General features: G+C 37.0%; 1 protein-coding gene across 1 annotated transcript in view; it reads left to right on the top strand.

The window, feature by feature from the left end:
- The window catches only part of LOC109702633 (sodium/glucose cotransporter 1-like), an 88,316-nt gene that overhangs the window by 52,874 nt on the left and 13,533 nt on the right, over window positions 1-21,909 (top strand). Inside the window, exon 10 of the mRNA XM_074060820.1 lies at window positions 1,415-1,565. Within this exon, the coding sequence (XP_073916921.1) occupies window positions 1,415-1,565 (151 nt within the window). The remainder of the gene's footprint in view (window positions 1-1,414; window positions 1,566-21,909) is intronic.

Here is a 21,909-nt window from a genome sequence, read left to right as displayed (position 1 = left end):
AACAGACTCTGCCACCAAGGGCCTAAGAACCCTCACTGGAACCTGTGTCTTCCAGCTATAAGTGGCAAATTAGGAGTGAGGTTACTGGGGGAGCTTCTTTACCAGCCTTCCCATAATTCTGGGATGGAAATGCAGGCTGTGGAATGGGAAGCGTGTTTGTACAGTGGAGTTGCCTTGCTTACTCTGCAGAGGAAGGACCTTCTCCCTCTCTGTTCCTTGCACAGTGGTAGTTCTCAACTCTGCGGGTGCACAACCTGACAATGCCATTTACATTATTCATTTAACCTGCTTAACTGATGACCTTGGTCATTAATTCAGAAAATAGACTCCATACTGTGCAAGTCACTGTTCTAAACGAGGAAAACACAAACATAAGCAAGACTAATATTGTCCCCCAAAGAGCTCACTATGTAGTGGGGTAGGCAAGAAGCAGGTCAATTACCCAAAAGTAAGTAACTTTCACTCTGAGAGGACAGTAAGTCCATGCATTTATTTCAGCTTCCCAAAATGTCATTGAAATGGCCAAATATATATTTTCAAAAAATAATTCTGTGTTAGATGTGGAACAACACATTGGAAAAGTTGAGACATTTCCATAAAATACATATAGCACATTACAGCCAAAACACACCCTAGGTTAGAACAACCAGGGTTGCAAGTAAGTGAGAAGTTGAAGGAAGGCAAATCCAAAGAACCCTGCCTATGTCTGCCTGCCCTGAGTGGTCCACTGATAAGAGTTGTGGCATTGCCACAGTGAGCTTCTAAGCCAGGTTCCAGGTCAGATTATATGCAGGCTTTCCCAGAAGTACATAGAAACTTCCAAACAGTTAATGTCCCTGTCACATGGTAGCCTTCCAGGTATTCATATCAGATTTGTAATGTTTATAACTAGTGTTTCTAGAGCACTTGCTCTATATTGAGCATTGTGCTAATCTGGCTACTTAATTTATCTTAATCTTAGCACCACTTCTATATGGTAGGTACTGTATGCCCACTTCACAGATGAGAACACTAAAGCACAAATAGCTACATCATTTGCCTCTAGTCTGAAACTTCTCTGAGCCTCTGGCTCTTTACCTGTACATGAAGGGTAAGCAATGGTGTCCTTATCACAGGACTATATAGAGAATGATGCAGGCTAATGCCAGAAGAGATGTTCTTGCCAAAACTAACCACTTAAGAGATATTAGCAGCCATTCTTGTATAGAGACACAGTAGGAAGCTATAAGTCTTGTCACAAACAAAGAACAAAGATAGATGTTATCATCTATCCTGGATGGAATTCCACTCTAAGTAAAATTCAAATGTTTTGAAGAAGAAAATTTAGTATTCAAAAAAATTCCTTAGGAGGTTTAAGTCATCTCCTGCCATGGTCAGAGCGTTGGAAGTTCAAAAAATGTCCTTTCTTTTCCAGGACTACAAGGCTTAATGGTGTCCACAATATGTGCTGCCCTCATGTCTTCCTTGACTTCTGCTTTCAACAGTGCCAGTGCCCTGTTCACAATGAATATCTATCTCTGGATGCGGCCTCTGGCCACTGAAATGGAACTCATGGTATCAGGAAGGTGATGTATTCCCCTAACCACACTATTAATGTGATTATGTGGAAAATTTAGGCTGTAATACTCTATAAAATTATCCCATTTATATGCAGTTTGGTTGGCTTGGGAGTGTGGTTTGGAGTTTTAGTTTCATGTTGTTTTGCTACATATTTTGCAATGATAATATATTTCTTTTATTGTCACAAAGAAAATTGTTGCCACTTGGGAAAAAAGAAAATAATCACTACATTGATAAAATGAGTATATTTTAATGTACCCCTAAAATACTCTTTTGGAGGAAGTTTCCATAAACTCTCTCATTATGTCATTTAGTCCTCATGACAATCATTAAAGGTAAATTTTACCATTTTTATTTTCATTGAGCAAAAGTGGAATCTGTGCCAGAGGGAGAAACTGAGATTATATATAACAGATTATTATATAACTCGGGTTATATAATAAGTGGGGGAACATGCCCATCTTGGGTCCTCATCATTACTTTTGGGGCAAGATGGTAGATTTGAAGCATTCACTATTTGGACTCCATGGATGAGAAGAGTCAGGCAACACAAGAGAAGCTATATTCTGAAGAGACAGAGAAAGAGCATTGGGAACAGTGAAAGTGGTAACAGAAAGTCACAGAGAAACCCAGTCAATAGAGAAAGGCAACACACAGTTCCAAGCCCATCCCCATCTCCCTGGGGAGAAGTTTGAAGACTCAATCACAAGGTAAGCCAGGTGACCTTAGTGACAGACTGGTAATTTTTAGCTGCAAGATAAATCCCTCTCCTCCAGCAAGTCTTATACCCAGTATGCTGATTTGGTGAAATAATGTCTGCTCCAGTGTGCAAAACTACCTTCAGTGAAGAAAGACATTTTGTTGTTCTCTTTACCTCAGACAGATATAGCAAAATGTCATCTTGAGAAGGGGCCTATTGAGACTGAGATACTCTGAGGGTTTGGAAAAAAGAACAGTCATGGGCCCAGGAAGTCCTGGGACACCATGCCACGGTGTCTGGGTGCAACACAATCATAAGAGATGGTCATGGAGAGAAAAAGGCATGATCTGGCATGATCCTGCAGAGATTTCAAGAAATGGGGAGCTCCAGAAGTGAAGCGTTTAGTGGCGGGAGGCCCCATCTTCTCTGGTGAGGAACAGTTCCCATTGCCTGAGGGTTATAGTGGGAGCAAGGCACTATGCCTGTGACTGGTATAATATTCAGCCTCCAGGGCCAACCTCCTGGAGGTGTGTGTTGGCTGTTAGGTATATGACAGGGCCCTGAGCTCAGACCCTCTAAACTATGTAATATTTATAGCCTTCTGCATCACACAGGTAGGAGAACTGTTGGGCAGAGTCTGAAAACATTGAGACCTACCTCTGGGAACTACATCCCAAACTGTGTTTTTTGACAAGCGTGTCTAAGGGCCCAGAATCCAGACCTGCTGAATCACATAATTTCCACAGCCTGTTTCTCCCAGCAAGGATGCAAACTGCTGTGCAAGGTTTGAGGCTCACCTCCAGGAACTGTATCCCAGCAAATGTTAGCTACCAGGCCTGCCTGAGGCCCTGAGACCAGACCCTCCAAATTAAGTGACATCCACAGCTTCCTCTCTTATACAGGGAGGTAAACTGCTAGGTGGAGTCTGAAATCACTGAGACACACCTCTGGGAACTACATTCCAATGTTTGTTTGTTGCTATATAGGACTCAGGGCTTGAGTTCAGATCATCTGAAATGTGAGACTTCCACAGCTACTCCCTCCTTCCCACAGGAAGGGGAACTGCTGGATGTGGTATGTAATATTGAGACCAGCAGACAGAGAGACTAGTGCTCTCCATTTTCTCCAAGCCAGTGCAGAACTCAGTTCTCTATTTGCTCCCACTTTCGGGTGTCACCTGAAGAACCGGACACTTGCTCACCCTGGGAACACAAACTGGGGAGCTTCTGGAGCAAGTAGGAACCTGCCCAGTATACAGGTTGTATGCAGCCAGCAGCAGTACACAGTACACAGAGAAAGGAAAACTTCTATAGTGGAAGCAGCCCAGACGTGGACAAACAACCCTTCTACAAGAGCTACCAGCTAGTTTAACTGTATGTGAGTGGTGCTGGGAATGAGACCCTGTGCCCTGAGCATGTGGTAAATGCATGGAAACTGAATGATACTCTCAATTCAATGGTGAGAAGTAGCACTTAAACTGACCACTTCACTGTGCTTCCTAAACATTGAGAATATTTCAACTGAAAAACTACAAATGGTTAAAACTTCCAACTAATGATTTGGCCTCACACGTGCAAATCCCAGGGCACAAACATAAGTAATATGGAAAAAACAAGGCAACATGATTTCTCTAAAACTCAAGTCCGTGGTTAAAAACACTAATGACAGTGAAATGGATGAAATCTCACAAAGAAATTTTTAAAGAGTTATATGAATGATCAATGAAATTAAAGGACACAAATAAATGCCAAGAAAATTCAAAAAAGAACTGAATAAAATAAAGAACACAATGTAAAACAAGAGGAATTCAATAAAAAGTAGATATTCTGAAAAAAAATCATACTGAAATTATGGAAATGAAAAAGCTCAATAAGTCAAATTAAAAAATCAGTCAAGAGTCTCTCCAATAAACTGTATCAAACTGAAGACCAAATGTCAGGGCTTGACAAAGTATATGTGTTAGAACATACAGATGAACATAGAGGGACAAACTAAAGAAGTATGAGTGGAATATGCAAGACCTCTGGGACACCATTAAAAAACCAAACCTATAAGCTATCAGTATAGAAGACGGAAAAGATGTGCAAACTAAAGGCATAGAAAATATATTCAATACTTTAATAGCAGAAAATGCCTCAAATCTTGAGACAGAGATTGTCATCCATGTACAGGAGGCTTTTAGTATCTCAAACAGACAAGAGCAGAACAGAATCATTCCATATCATTTTATAGTTAAAACAAAGAATACAGAACAAAGATAGAATATTGAACATGATAGAGAAGCACCAACTCACATATAAAAACAAACCCAAAAGAATGACAACAGATTGCTAATATAAACATTAAAAGAAAAGGGCATGGAATAATAAATTTCAAGCAAAGAAAGAAAATAACTGCCAACCTAGATTACTGTACCTAGCAAAGCTATCCTTCATAATTGAAGAAGAAATAAAAATCTTCCATGATAAACAAAAACTAAAGCAATTAATGACCACTAAAGCAGCACTATAAAAGGTTCTTATAGGATTCATAAACACAGAATAGAAAGATATGAAAATATAGGAAAGAATAAATCTCAATAGACAAGTAGTAAGAAAATGAGGAGTGAGGAAGAATCAAGCACTACAAAACCAATAAAATGGCAGAAATTACTATATATCTTTCAATAATAACTCTGAATGTTAGTGGTCTCAATTCTCCAACAAAAGATACAGACCAGTGTATTGGGTTTTAAAAAATAAGTCTTGACTATTTGTTACCTACAAGAAGTGCACCTCAATGGCAAAGACAAACATCAGCTTAGAATGAAAGTATAGAAAAAGATAGTCTAATAAATGGAACCCAAAGACAAGCTGGAGAAACTGTACTCATATCTGACAAAGCAGAATTCAAATCCAAATTTATCAGAAGAGACAAAGAAAATCACTTCATACTGATATGGAACAATCCAGCAAGAGAAGATAACAATTGCAAACATATACACATCAAACATCAGCACACACAATTTCATAAAGCAAACACTACTGAACATAAAAACGTAAACAGACCCCAACATGATAACAGTAAGTGACATTAATGCCACATTCTCACCAGCAGACAGGTCATCCAGACAAAAACTCAACAGATAAATTTCAGGAACACACATCTACAAGATATTCCACACAACAGTGACAGAATACACATTCTCAGCAGCCCATGAAATTTTCTTCAAAACAGGTAATACCAAAAATCATATGTTCTCCCTCATATGCGGACTTCAGATCTAGGGCAAATACAGCAATGTGATTGGACTTGGGTCACATGATAAGGTGAGAACACACATTGGAGGTAGGGGGGGTAGGTAAGAAACCCAAAAAACATGATAGCATTTGAGGTACTTACTGCAGAGGAACTAATACAGAAACTTTAATGTGATAGAAGTCAATATGAGAAGGGGATCAGGAAATAGAGAAAAGGTCAGTAAGGGATTAATCAACTTAGAATGTAACACATTTATACATGGAATCAATGCTAGGAACCTCCCTGTATATCTATCCTTATCTCAACTAGCAAAAGAAATGCTTTGTCTTTCTTATTATTGTTTGTACTCTCTCTTCAACAAAATTAGACATAAGGACAGAACAGATTCTGCCTGAAAGCAAGGGGGTGGGAGGGGGAGAGGGAGAGGGTGAGGGATAGGGGGAGAAAGGCCCAACAATGTATGCACATATGAATAAACAAGAAAATAAATAAATAATAAAAACATAATGGAAAAGTTCCAGCAAACATTAAAAAAACAGGTCATATCTTGGGGCATAATGTTAGTTTTAATAAATACAAGAAGACTGAAATAATTTCCTGTATTCTATCAAACCACAAAGGAATAAAACTAGAAATCAGTAACAGGAGAAACCATGGAAAATGTCCAAGTACCTGGAAACTGAACAATTTACTATTGAATGATCACTGGATCATTGAAGAAATAAGGAAGGAAATTCAAATATTCTCAAAATGAAGCAAAAATGAAAACATAACTTACCAGAACCATTGGTACATAGCAATGGCCATGTTACTAGGGAAGTCTATAGCTACGAGTGCCTTAATTCAAAAATCAGAGAGTTCCCAAAAAATGGGATGATACATCTCAAACTCTTAGAAAATACAAGAAGAAGCAAATCCAAAAACAATAGATGGAAAGAAATTATAAAGATCAGGGAGAAGATATATGAAACAAAAAGTAGATGTCTTTGAAAAGATGAACAAGATTAAAGAGGTCTTAGCCAATCTATCCAAAAGAAAGAAGGAGAAGGCCCCAAATAATAAAATTATAGTGAGAAAGGTGATATCACAACAATCAGCAATGAAATTCAGAGGATCATTAGGGAATACTTAGAAAACTTACATTTTAATAAACTGGAAAATGTATCAGAAATGAATAGATTTCTAGATGCATTTGACCTACCAAAATTGAACCAAGAGGATATAAATCACTTAAACAAATCTATAACAAGCCATGAGATTGAAGCAGTGATAGAGTCTCCCAACAAAGAAAAGTCCTGGACCAGGCTGACTTGCTACCAAATTCTACCAGACCTTCAAGGAGCTAACACCAATGCTCCTCAAATTATTCCATAAAGTAGAAAGGGAAGGAACAATACCAAATTCATCCTATGAAGCCAGTATTACCCTGATACCTAAGCTCTATAAGGTGCAACAAAAAAAGGAAATTATAAACCAATTTCCTTGATGAATGTACATGCAAAAATTCTCAATAAAATACAGCCCAAATTTAACAACACATTACAAAGATCAAGTTAGCTTCATTCTAAGAATGCAAAGATGGTTCAACATACAAAAATCACTATCTAACACATAAACAGAGTAAAGGACAAAATCACATAATCGTCTCAATTGGTGTAGAAAAAGCTTTTGACAAAATTCAACATTATTTCATGATAAATGCCCTGAAAAATTTAGGATTGAAAGACCATAACTCAGCACAATAAAGACTATCTATGATTAACCTATAACCAACATTGAATGAAAAAAACCTAAAAACATTTCCTCTAATATCAGAAAATGTTGTCCACTCTCTCAACTCTCACTCAATATAGTGCTTGAATTCTTAGCCATAGCAATAAGGTAAGAAAAAGCAAGAGCTATAAAAGGGACTGTAAGAATTTGAATTACCTCTGTTTGCAGTTGATTTTATCCTATACTTAAAAGACAACTAACCTCCACAAAAAAACTCTTAGATATAATAAGCATTTTGGCAAAAACAGGATACAAAATCAACATACAAATCAATTGCTGTTCTTAACACCAATAATGAACAGGCTGAAAAGAAATCAGAAAAAAATTCCAGTCGACAACCTCAAAAAATTAAACATGTAGAAATAAAAGTAACAAAAGAAGTGAAAGATCCCATAATGAAAGAAATTGAAGACACTAGAAGATGGAAAGACCTCCCATGTTCATGGGTCAGCAGAATTAATATTGTGGAAATGGCAATACAATCAAAAATAATCTACAGATTCAATGCAATCCCTGTCAAAAGCACAGAAGACCCTGAATAGACAAAGAAACCCTGAGCAAAAAGAGCAATCCCAGAGGCACACAATACCTGATATCAAATTATCCCACAGAGCAATGTAATACTGGCACAAAATCAGACCAATAAAAAAATGGATAGAATAGAAAATCTGGAAATAAACCCACATAGCTACAGCCATCTTATTTTCAACTATAGCAAGAAAAACATACTTTGAATAAGCAGGTTCTTCAACATCTGGTGTTGGGAAAACTGGATAACCACATGTATAAGACTGAATCCCTATCTTTTCCTCTGTACAAAAATTAATTCAAAATGGATCACAGAGGTAAATGTAAGGCCTGAAGCTTTGACACTACTGGAGGATAGCTTAGAGAAGAACATGAAGAATAGGCATAGGTAATGCATTGCTGAATAAGCTCAATTACTCAGAACTAAGTGTAAGAATTGACTAATGGCATTATATCAAATTAAAAAGCTTCTGCCCAGCAAAGGAAACATTTACCAGAATCAAGAGACAACTTTGAATTTTTTCTTTTTGAAAGAAAATTTTGCCAACTGTTTATTAGATAAAAAATCAGTGTCATTGAACTAAATATCAAAAGAACAAACAATTCAGTTTGTTCCATTAATGGGAAAATGAAGTGAACTCTCAAAAGAAGTATGAATGACTAATAAACACATGAACAAATGTTCACTATTCTCAGCCATAAAGGAAATCAAAACAACACTGAGATTCCATCTCAGCCCTGTCAGAATGGTAATCATTTTTTAAAAAACAATGAATATTGGTGAGGATGCAAGAAAAATGAAACCCTTATAAACTGTTGGTGCATCCACTACAGAAATAAGTGTAGAGGTTCCTCAAAAAACTAAAAATAAAATCATATGATCATGCTAAACTAAAACCACATAATCCTGCTACACCACTTCCAAAGGAATGTAAGTCCACATAAAATCAAGATACCTGCATATCCATGTTTATACAAGTGCTATTCACAATAGCCAAATTATAGAATCAGTCTAGGTGATAAATGGATCATCAGTTGATGAATGAAGAAAATGTTGTATATAGACAATGGAGTACTATTCAGCAAAGTACATTATATGCATGTATGGAAATATCATAATGAATCCCCTTTTATAATTAATTACGCACTTAAAAGAGGAGTGGCAGGTGCCACTTGGCACTTGCTAGGCCTTTGTCTTTAAAGGACTTGTTTCATAGAGTTTCATGCTGGCTACCCATGGGCTACATCCAACACACACAGTGTCTAAAATACTGCTTTTATCTGACATCAAAGTGCATGACCATTACTTATTTTATCTGTCTCACCTGGGAAGGTGTTAGCCCAGGCTGGACTCAAGCTCATGATCCCTTTTTCTCAGCTTCTCAAGAACTGGGATTACAGGTGTGTGTCTCCATATCCAGCAGCCTTTACATTTTTATTGTCATTGCATGATGGATAAGCATTTTTCAGAAAAATTTTAAGAAATGCATTTCAGTTTTATTTAAAGTGTTATACAATATATGGAAGAAATGAAGACAAAATCGTTTTGTGAAGCTCAAGCTACTGATGCCAAAACTTTTCAAATATACCATGAAAAAACATTGGAACAAAAGAATAACCTTTCGATTTTAAATATAAATTTAAAGATGTAATAAAACTTAGACTCAAGTCCAACATTTCATTAAAAGAATGTTTAAAAGGCATTATACATCATTACCACCTGTAGATTTCTTTCCAGAAATTAAAAAAATGGTTTAGTATTAGGAAATGTAATGATATAACTCAACATAATAAAAATCATGTATGCCCATTCATAGATTATTAGAAGGCATTTAGCAGAATAGGTGATTTTTAACATGATAAAACATGTCTTTATCATACTAAAAGTCACATCATCCTTGATGAGAAAAGAGAAGAATAAGGCAAGAATGTCCTCCCTCACTGCTGTATACAAGTAGACAGATACATAGATAAATAGATATATAGATAGAAAGTAGACCCACAGGTAATGTTAGCCAACCAGAACTTTAAAACAACCATGATTGTTCTGTAAAATAAAGTAGAGGGAAAGATGCATAAAACAGATAAAAATTTGAGAATTTTACCATAAAATTAGAATTTATTAAAAGTATTGAAGGTGTAGGCATAGGTACATGTGCCTTTAATCCCAGAAACTGGGAAATTGATCCAGATGGATTATGATTCAAAGCTAATCTGGGCTACATTGTAAATCCCTGTGTGGAAAGAAAAAAGAACTGAAAAGTTTTTATACAGAATTGAGAAATAGATATTTAAAATGAAGAAAATATAGATGGGTGGACAGGGATTAGATACAGCAAAAGGCTTAATTATTGGAAATGGATCAATTGACAATATTCAGCTTTAATACACAAAAACAAGTGGAATGTACATGATAAACAGCCAGACTAACCATAGTGTAACTGAAATCACAGAAGTCAGGCTCAGTAGCACATTCCTGTAATTCTAGCTACTAGTGAAGTGGAGATCAGGAAGATGGTTGTTCAAAGCCAGCCCGGAAAAAAATTAGAGAGATTCCCATCTCAATCAATAAACCTGGCATGGTGGTACAAGACGGTGGTCCCAGCTACACAAGAGGCCATAAGTAGGAGGCTCCTGGTCTGAGGCTCACCCTGGGCAAAAACACAAGACCCTATCAGAAAAAATAACTGAAGCAAAAATTGCCTAGTGGTGTGGCTCAAGTGATAGAGCACCTACCCCAAGCTCAAAGCCTGAGTTCAAACCTAAGTACTACCAAAAACAGAGCCAGAAAAGAAAACAAACTACAGAGATAAAGGAGGAAGTCAGATAGAAATCATTTTGAAAAAATAGTGGCCAAGATCTTTCCAAAACTGATGGACAACCAACCAAAGACATGAAATTCTATGAAACGAAACATGATAAATAATAAAGAAAAGCATATCTGGACTATATGATAGTGAAACTACTGAAAGCTGAAGATAATGAGAAGCCCTTTAAAGCAGACAGGAAAACAAATTACATTAACTTTAAAGAGCGATGAAGAAACTGACAGCAGGATCTTCCACAGAAACTCTGCAATCAAGGAAAAGAGAATAGCATCTTCAAGTGTTAGGGGCGAAACTACAAAAACATAGTTCAAAATGAAGATAATATAAATATGTTTAAATATATTTTAAGCTCCACATTGTGGTGCATCTCTATAATCCCAACACTCAGGAAGTGGAGATTAGATAGATAGATAGATAGATACAGATAGAGATATAGATAGATAGACATACATATGTATATGTTATATAATATATATAATACTTAAATTCTCTTCACTTATAAGGTCCATTCCTGACAATGATTCCCCTCCCATTCATTATTATTATTTTAATTATCATTTTCATCAACATCATTTGGGGTATAGATTCCATGGATGAGGGAAAACATTTCACATTTTGAGCTTGGCTTGTCTCCCTCAACATTATGTATGATTTCCAATCCCATTTATTTTCCTGCAAATGATATAATTTCATTTTTCTTTATGTCTGAGTAATAATGCATAGTATATAACTATGCCATATTCACAGATTCCACAGATTATCAACTGTGAATAAGGCTACAATAAACAGGTATGCAGGTATCTCTCTTGTATGTTGATTATGGCTAGAGATGGTGAGCATTTTTTCATGTGTTTTTGGACATTTGAATTTCTTCTTTGGAAAAAGTTCTGTGTAGTTCAGTTGCCCATTTCTTTATTGGTTCATTGATTTTGGGAAAGTTTAGTTTTTTAAGTTCCCTGTATATTCTGGTTATCGGTCCTTTGTCTGATGTATAGCTGGCAAATATTTTCTCCCTCTCTGTGGGTGGTCTCTTCAGTTTAGAGACCATTTCTTTTGTTGTGCAGAAGCTTTTTAATTTTATGAAGTCCCATTTGTCCATCCTTTCTCTTAGTTGCTGAGCTGCTGGGGTTCTATGGAAGAAGTCCTTTCTTATACCTATTGCTTCCAGAGTATTCCCTGCTCTTTTCTATACTAGCTTCAGAAGTTGGGTCTGATATTAAGGTCCTTGATCCATTTTGAGTTGATACTAGTACAGGGTGATAAACATGGACCTAGTTTCAGTTTTTTGCAGATGGATAACCACTTTTCCCGGCAACATTTGTTGAAGAGGCTGTCTTTTCTCCTTCATATGTTTTTGGCAACTTTGTCAAAAATATGTTGGCATAGCTGTGTGGATTCATAACTGGGTCCTCTATTCTTTTCCACTGGTCTTCCTGTCTGTTTTTGTGCCGGTACCATGATGTTATTATTGCTATTGCTTTGTAATATAGTTTGAAGTCAGGTATTGTGATACCTCCAGCATTTCTCTTTTTGCTGAGTATTGCCTTGGCTATTCGTGGTCTCTTGTTTCCAAATGAATTCTAGGGTAGATTTTTCTTTTTTTTTTATTTTATTATTCATATGTGCATACAAGGCTTGGGTCATTTCTCCCCCCTTCACCCACCCCCTCCCTTGCCACCCACTCCGCCCCCTCCCTCTCCCCCCACCAATACCCAGCAGAAACTATTTTGCCCTTATTTCTAATTTTGTTGTAGAGAGAGTATAAGCAATAATAGGAAGGAACTAGGGTTTTTGCTAGTTGAGATAAGGATAGCTATACAGGGAGTTGACTCACATTAATTTCCTGTGCGTGGGTGTTACCTTCTAGGTTAATTCTTTTTGATCTCACCTTTTCTCTAGTTCCTGGTCCCCTTTTCCTATTGGCCTCAGTTGCTTTAAGGTATCTGCTTTAGTTTCTCTGCATTAAGGGCAACAAATGCTAGCTAGTTTTTTAGGTGTCTTACCTATCCTCACCCCTCCCTTGTGTGCTCTCGCTTTTATCATGTGCTCAAAGTCCAATCCCATTGTTGTGTTTGCCCTTGATCTAATGTCCACATATGAGGGAGAACATACGTTTTTTGGTCTTTTGGGTAGGGTAGATTTTTCAATCTCTGTGATGAATGTCATTGGGATTTTGATGGGAACTACATTTAACATGAAGATTGCTTTTAGTAGTACAGCCATTTTTACTATGTTGATTCTACCAATCCATGAGCACGGGAGAGCTTTCCCTCTTCTGTAGTCTTCCTCCATCTCTTTCTTCAGGGGTTTGTAGTTCTCCTTGTAGAGGTCATTAACATCCTTTGTTAAGTTTACTCCTAGGTATTTGATTTTTTTAAGGCTATTGTAAATGGAATTGTTTCCATATATTCTTTCTCAGTTTGTTCGTTATTGGTGTACAGAAAAGCTAATGATTTTTGTAAGTTGATTTTGTATCCTGCCACCTTGCTGTAACTGTTTAGGTTACTCCTAGGTGTCTAGGAGTTTTTGGGCAGAGTTCTTTGGTCTTTAAGATATAGGATAATGTCATCTGCAAATAGGGATATTTCAACAGTTTTTTTTACTTATTTGTATTCCTTTTATTTCTTCTTCTTGCATAATTGCTTTGGCTAGGAATTCCAGGACTATGTTGAATAGGAGTGGGGATAGTGGGAGCCCTTGTCTCATTACTGATTTTAGGGGAAATGGTTTCAGTTTTTCACCATTAAGTATGATGTTGGCTGTAGGTTTGTCATACATAGCCTTCACAATGTTGAGGTACTTTCCTTCTATTCCTAGTTTTCTTAGAGTTTTTATCATGAAGTGATGTTGGATCTTATCAAAGGCTTTTTCTTCACCTATTGAGATGATCAAGTGGTTTTTGTCTTTGTTTCTATTAATGTGCTGTATTACATTTATAGATATTCATATGTTGAACCACCCCTGCATCCCTAGGATGAAGCTGACTTGGTCATAGTGAATGATCTTTCTGATATATTGTTGGATTCGGTTTGCCATTATTTTGTTCAGGATTTTTGCATTGATGTTCATTAAGGAGATTGGCCCTATTGTTCTCTTTTTTGGAGATACCTTTTTCTGGTTTTGGGATGAGTGTAATACTATCTGCATAGAATGAGTTAGGCAGTATTCCTTCCCTTTATGTTTTGTGAGAAAGTTTAAGGAGAGTTGGTATTAGTTCTTCTTTGAAGATCTGATAGAAGTCAGTTGAGAATTCATCAAGTCCTGGACTTTTCTTTTTTGGGAGACTCTGTATTGCTGCTTCAATTTCATTTTGTGTTATAGATCTATTCAGGTGATTAATATCCTCTTGCTTCAATTTTGGGTGGTCATAAGCATCTAGAAATTTGTCCATTTCTTCAAGATTTTCAAATTTATTGGACTGTAAGTTCTCAAAGTAGTCTCTGATGATTCCCTGGATTTCCATGGTGTTTGTTGTTATCTCCCCTTTTGCATTTCTGATTTTACTGATTTGAGGTTTTTCTCTCATCATTTTAGTCAGGTTTACTAGGAATCTGTCAATCTTGTTAATTTTTTTCAAAGAACCAGCTTTTTGTTTCATTGATTCTGTATTTTTTTGTTTCTATTTCATTAATTTCAGCCCTTATTTTTATTATTTCTTTCCTTCTGCTTGTTTTGGTCTTTGCTTGTTCTTGTTTTTCTAAGAGTTTGAAATGTAGCATTAGGTCATTGAATTGAGATCTTTCTGTCCTTTTAATATATGCACTCATGGCTATAAACTTTCCTCTTAGGACTGCCTTTGCTGTGTCCCATAGGTTCTGGTGGGTCATGTTTTCATTTTCATTAACTTGCAGGAACCTTTTAATTTCCTCTTTTATTTCACTGATGACCCACTGATCATTCAGCAATGTGTTGTTCAGCTTCCAATTGTTTGCATATTTTCTGCTGTTGCTTTTGTTGTTGAGTTCTGGTTTTAATGCATTGTGATCAGATAGTATGCTGGGGATTATTTCTATTTTCTTATATTTGCTGAGGCTTGCTTTGTGCCCTAAGATATGATCAGTTTTGGAGAAAGTTCCTTGGGCTGCTGAGAAGAATGTACATTGTGTGGAAGTTGAATGAAATATTCTGTAGACATCAGCTAGGTCCATTTGATCTATGGTGTGATTTAGTTCTAGAATTTCTTTATTGATTTTTTGTTTGGATGACCTATCTATTGGTGATAGAGAGTATTGAAGTTTCCCACTACCACTGTGTTGAAGTCTGTATGTGCTCTTAGGTCCTTCGTAGTATATTTGATGAAATTGGATGCACTGATGTTGGGTGTATATAGGTTGATAATTGTTATTTCCTTTTGGTGTATTTATCCTTTTATTAGTATGGAGTGTCCTTCTTTATTTCATTTGATTAATGTAAGTTTGAAGTCTACTTTGTCTGAGATAAGTATTGCTACTCCTGCCTCTTTTCAGGGGCCATTGGCTTGGTAAATCTTCTTCCAGCCTTTTACCCTAAGCTAGTGCTTGTTTCTGTCAATGAGATGGGTCTCCTGTAAACAACAGATTGATGGATCTTCTTTTTTAATCCAGTTTACAAAATGGTGTGTTTTATGGGGGAGTTGAGTCTGGTAACATTCAGTGTTAATATTGATCTGTACGTGATGATTCCTGTCATTTAGTTGTTTTTGTTGTTTAATGGTTTGATTGTGTACAGCTGAATCAGTGTTACTCACTGATTCCTTGTCTTTTCTTCTCCTGTGGTTTGGTACCACCTGTCCTCCCACGATTTTGTTTGCTCTCATTTTCTGTGTGCAGAATTCCTTGGAGAATCTTCTGTAGTGGTAGCTTGGTGGTCATGCATTAGTTCAGCTTCTGCTTATCATGGAAGACTTTTATTTCTCCATTTTGAATGATAGTTTTGCTGGGTAGAATATCCTAGTGTTGTAGTTATTTACTTTTATATAATAGGAGTAAGGTAAAAATAGAAGACCCATAATAATAAAACAAACAACAACAACAAAAGAAATAAATGGGGAGAGATGAATAAACAAACAAGAAACAAAAACAAAAACAAAAAAACTCCAGGTTCAGGAACAATAGAATTTCAGTCTAAGTTTAAGTTCTGGTGTTACTCCTCCAGCACCCAGTCCTGGTGTTGCCATTTAAGCAGAAGCTCTTTCAAGTAGTCTCCCCAGGTGGTTGGGTAGTGTTTTGTTGTTCTGTCTTTCAGCTGCAACTGCTTGGTCAGATCCTCCTCCAGTGAGGTGTGGCAGTTTAAGTTTGTATGTTGTCCTCAGGTTCAGGAGATCAGCTCTGTAGCCCACCAGCCGTCCTGCTTTGGTGTTGGGTTTTCATTGTGCTTGTTTACTGGGGGATTGTTTCTTTGCCTCACCCTTTTTCTCTGGGGCAGGGTCAGTGTTATGTCAGCTGGCCCCCTGCTGTCAGCATGTTGTGATGGTTTGCTGTTTGTTTTTCAATTTTGCAGAGCAGTTTCACTTTGGGTGCTAATCACTGGCTCAGGAGATGAACTTTGTGATCCACTACCTGCCCTACTTCAGGGAATGGCTTATCACCCACCCGCTCTTGGCCTTCCTGCCTTTCCAGCATTTGTTTACTGATAGTTCACTGAGATTAGCTCCTTGCTCCTTCCCCCTTCTCCAGTGCACTTTCAGCAATCCCACCCCTTCTGCTCTGTGCTAGATTTCAGTTTGCTGTTTATTGTTCAGGGTTTTTTGGGTGGGGGGAGTTTCAGTCTGCCCAGGGGGCTATGGTTTATCCCGGGGGTAGCTGGGGGAATTCTGCATAATACTTGGCACTCACCTGTTTGGTCTGCCAAATGTCTCATAGGCAGGTTTCCAGCCAGCAGCTGTGGTGGTGATAGTGGCGGCGGCAGTGGCAACCCACCTGTTTTCTCAGTGTAACATTGCATGGAGAAGCTTTCCACAGGCTAGGAGTTCAGAGTGTCAAAGTTTTGGTTCTCCTTGGTACATTTCCTGGCTTCCCAGAGGTCCCATCATCCATAGACTCCTGCAGACAGGGACACAGAGCTATGGAGGCTGGGACACCTGGGACCTCTATCACCTAAGACCTGGAATGTCTCTTGATTCTGGTAATTGTGTCCTTTAATGTGCAGAAATTTTTAATTTGATGCAATCCCATTTGTCACTTCTTGCTCTTATATTTTGGACACCTGGAGTCCTATTCAGAAAAATTCCTATTCCTGTGTTTTCTCCCATGCTGTCCTGTAGTAGTTTCAGAGTTTTAGGTCACACATTAAGATCTTTCATTCCTTTGGAGTTTATTTTTGTACAGAGTGAGAGATAGAGGTCTACTTCAGCCTTCTTCATGTAGAAAAGCAGTTTTGCCAGCACCATATGTTGAAGATGCTGACTTTTCTCCAGTGTATGTTTTTTGGGGAGCTACTTTGTCAAAAATTAGATGACTGTAGATATGTGGGTTTATTTCTGGGGCTTCTATTCTGTTCCATTGGTTGTGCTGTCTGTTTGTGTGCCAGTACCATGCTATTTTGTTACCATTGCTCATAGTTTATTGGAAGTCTGGTACAGTGATACCTCCAGCAGTGCTCTTTTTTGTCAGGATTATTTTGCTCTTTGGGGTCTCTTATTCATTCATATGAATTTTAGGATTGATTTTTCTACTTCTTTAAAGAATGAAATTGTGACTTTGATGGGTATTTCATTGAATCTGTATATTGCTTTTGGTAGTATATCCATTTTCCTGGTATGTTGCTGATCTATGAACATGAGAGGAACTTTTATAGTTTTCATTATAGAGGTCTTTCACCTCCTTAAGTTTATATCTACTTATTTATTTTTTGAGGCTACTGTGAATGGAATTGTTTTCATGATTTCTTTACCAGACTGTTCATTGTTGGTTTATAGAAAAGCTACTTACATATATAGGATAATTTCAAAATAAAATAATTTTAAAAGAAAAGCTACTGTTTTTTGTATGTTGATTTTGTATCCTGCTATGCTGCTGAAAGTATTTATCAGCCCAAGGAGGTTTTTGGTGGAATATTTAGGGTCTTTTAAGTATATGATCATATCATCTGCAAATGGGGTAATTTGACTTCTTTCATCCCAATTTGAATCTCTTTTATGTCTTTCTCTCACTTTATTGCTCTAGCTAGGAATTCTGGTACTATATTAAATAAACATGAGAACAGTAATCACTTTTGTCCTGTTCCTGACTTTAAGTGAAATTGTTGAAGTTTTTCTGCATTTAGTATGATGTTGGCTGTAGGTTGGTCATGCATAGCCTTGGCGTACATTCCTGCTATTCCTAGTTTCTTCAGAGATTTTGTCATAAAAGAATGTTGAATTTTGTCAAAGGCTTTTTTACATCAATTGGGATGATCGTGTGAATTTTGTGCTTGATTCTGTTTACATGTTGTATTACACTTATTTTTATTGTTGTACTGGGAGTATATTGTGACATTTACAAAAGTTCTTACCATATACCATAGTTGAATTCACCCCTTCCATCATTCTCCTTTAATCCCCCCTTCCCACACTTAGAGTAGTTTCAACACATCTCATTTTTCCATTTTCATACATGAGTACATAATATTCCCACCATAATTCATCCTCCTATACCCTTTCCCTATATCCTCACCCTTCTCACTAGTACCAACCCCCAGACAGAACCATTTTATCTTCTTATTCTCCATTTTCGAAAGGAGATATTTTTGTTTGTTTAAAATAGCTATACAGAATGCCCTGTATAGCTATCCTTATCTCAACCAGCAAAACCCCTTGTTCCTTCCTATTATTGCTTATACTCTCTCTACAACAAAATTAGAGATAAGGGCAAAATAGTTTCTGCTGGGTATTGGGGGGGAGCGGGAGGGGGTGGAGTGGGTGGTAAGGGAGGGGGTGGGGGCAGGGGGGAGAAATGAACCAAGCCTTGTATGCACATATGAATAATAAAAGAAAAATGAAAAAAAAAATAAAAAGGAAATCTATGTTACAAAATGAAAAAAAAAATAGCTATACAGGCAGGGAGATTCATTATGACATTTTCATGTAAATATGTATTATAACCCAAATTGGTTAATCCCTCTATTTTCCTCCATTCTACCTTAGTGGTCTTTTTATGATGATTTCAATAGGTTTAAAAATTGTACATTCATTCTTGTATAGAAATTACATCAATCATATTCACCTTCTTAAATTCCTTCTATTACCCTCCCACTCCTGTTAGTGACCTGCCCTTAGTGTGAAATGTTTTTCATAGTATTGCTGGAAACAGCTAAAATGCCCCACAAATGATGAGTAAAGAAAAGGTGGTATTTATATACAATAGAATTTTATTCAGCTATAAAGAAAAAATGAAATTTTGTCATTTTCAGGTAAATGGATAAAAATGAAGAGCATCCTCTTGAGTAAAATTAACAAGAAAACCACAGGCTGCATGTTTTCTCTCATATGCAGAATATAGGCCCAACAAATTTATTGATTTACATATGTTGAACCATCCTTGCATCCTGGGATGAAACCAACTTGGTTGTGGTATATGATCTTTTAGGTGTGTTGTTTAATTCAATTTGTAATTATTTAATTGAAAAAAATTGCATCTATTTTCATCAAAGAAATTGATCTGTAGTTATCTTTTGTGTGTGTCTTTATAGGGCTTACCAGGGCAATATTGGCTTCATAGGATGAGTTTGGCATTGTGTCGTCTCTTTCTACTTTTTACTTTATGGAGTAGTTTGGAGGGCATTGGTATTAGTTCTTCTTTAATGGTCTGGTAGAATTTGGCAGTGAATCCATCTGATCCTGGGCTTTTCTTTTTTTTTTTTTTAGAGACTCTTATCACTTCTTCAATATCATTCCTTGCTACCAGTTTATTTAAACCAAGAGGTTTATATCCTCTTGGTTCAATTTTGATACATCAAATGCATCTAGAAATTTATCCATTCTTTCTAAATTTTATGATTTATTGACTGTAAAATTAATAAAGTTTTAAAAGTATTCCTTTGTGGTCTTCTTGGCTTCATTAATATACATCCTTTTTCAGCTCTAATTTTTTGGGAGAAAGCAAAGATTTATTAGCATATCATTAGAAGGAAATAAAATGGTGGGCAGATAAGCAAAGGGACATAGCACTACTGCTTCCTCATCTTTAGTTTTATAAATATTGGTCTTTTCCCTCTCCTTTTGGTCAGATTGGCTGAGAGTTTATCAAATCTGTTTATATTTTCAAAAGAACCAACTTTTTGTTTCATCTTCTGTATATTTTTTAACTCCCTTATCTTTCTTTTTTCATATTCATTGTGTTTCTACTTTGAGATATACACATCTGAGACTAAGTCATTGGTCTGAAGTTTTAATCACCTTTTTATTCTTCCAGCTGAAGAATAAAGCATGGGCTGGAAGCTTTATTGCTGCCCTAGCCTCAAATTGTGGGAGTCGCTTCTGACCAGGGCTGGTGGGGCCTCCGTTAATTGCTGTATCCAAACAGGAGGCACCCACACTGCTGGGACATGACTCAAGCTGGGACTGCACCTCTCCTTTAGTGGGACACAAGCAGACAGTCCTCTGCCACTGTGGTCCAAGCAGAAGCCATGCTTCTCTACTGGTGGGGCCCAAGCAGATTCCAAGCTTCCCTACTACAGTGCTGAAGCTGTCATTATGTTGCTGTCACTGGCTCCTTGTCTGCAGGCATCTGCACTTCTGGTGCCCTGCATTGCTGGTGCAGTTTCCCACAACTTAAACTCGATGGGATCCCATTGGATGCTGCTGTCCCTCTCCTTAACCACCATTCATGGTCAGCTCCTGCCCAAACTCTGTGGCAGGGAGTCCAAAGATTCCCTGAGCCAAGAGTGTTCCTTGTTTTCAACCCCCCCTCCCCCAGTATTTGAGTTCCAAACAATAGGCTCTCTCTCAAGATGGTAGGTTGATAATTGCCTTTGGAGATAAGGGAAGTGACAGATTGTCTGTCTTCTCCAGAGCACAAATCCTAGCAGTAGATGTTTGACTTGTGTGATATATGGAGCTATCTTGCAGGTAGGGTTGGAAACCTCTTGCCAGGGAAGTCTGTTTTGCCTTATAATGGAGTCTTCAGCTTCTCCTCCCCTCTTAGGAAGACAGGGATGGACTTAGAGTTTCTGACTGCTTTTTTCTGTTCCCACACTGTCTCGTGGATTTTTGCCTTCTTGCTACCCATTTCGTGACTCCAGATTTTGTTTCTCTCTTTCTCTTCTCAGAATCTAGTGCCTCCCATGTTTCCAAACTTTTCTCATTCATCTAGCCAAAATAGCAGATACTTCTAATCCTCATGTCCCACTTCCACACCTATTTCTTTAAATCTCAACAAATTAGGAATATGAAGGAACTTCTTTACTCTTTTTAGTGTCTGAATTGGATTCTTGAATCATTCTCAATCTTAGGGATAAAATGTTTAGTCTTTCATCATTAGGTGTGATATTGGCTGAAATTTTGTAGATATTCTTTACCATGTTGAGGAAATTCCCCTCCAATGCAGTAAGCACTAGAAATTCATTCTAGACTGGGCCACTATTAGGAGATAGAGAAAATTATAACTCTTCTGGCAGGCTGATGGAATTGAAATGCCAAATCAAAGGGTCTCAAACATGTACAGGCTTCTCCCACAAGACATCTGTTGAATTCCAATGCTGTGCATAAAGGACTAAGTTAAATTTTTCTGAAATGTTTTGAAAATTTTTCATTTAGATTTAAGTAGAATTACCTAGGGTGTTTAATTATATCCAGTGATTTTTCTATATCCATGAAAATGATTGTATGATTTTTCTCTTTTATCCTGTTAATGCGGTGAATTGAAATTATTGATTTTTGAGTGTTAGCCAGCCTTGCAAAGCTGGGATAAACATGCTTGGTCATGTTGCATTATTTGTTTTTATGTATTACTGGGTTTGACTTGCTAATATTTTGTTAAGTATTTTTCTACCTGTATTTATGAGGTAGCTATATTGGTCAGTAATTTTCTTATAATGTCTTTGACAGAATTTAGTTTGAGGGATATTTTGCCCTTATAAAATGATTTAGAAAACTGTTTTCCAAGAGAGTTTGTGTGTTATTGGTATTATCTCTTTATTAAACATTTGACAGAACTCATCAGTGAAACTAGATATGGCTTTTTCTTCATGGAAATATTTTTCATTATGAATTAATTTTTTCATAGATTTATACTAATTGAGATTTTCTTTATCCTGAGTTAGTCTTATTCAGGTGAATTTTCAAGGTATTTACTGATTTCATCTGAGATTAGTTATTGCTACTTG

Source organism: Castor canadensis, chromosome 18 (assembly GCF_047511655.1).
Source record: "Castor canadensis chromosome 18, mCasCan1.hap1v2, whole genome shotgun sequence".
NCBI classification, from domain to species: Eukaryota; Metazoa; Chordata; class Mammalia; order Rodentia; family Castoridae; genus Castor; species Castor canadensis.
The sequence above is the reverse complement of the archived record's forward strand: the minus strand, read 5'-3'. Positions and strand labels throughout refer to the sequence as shown.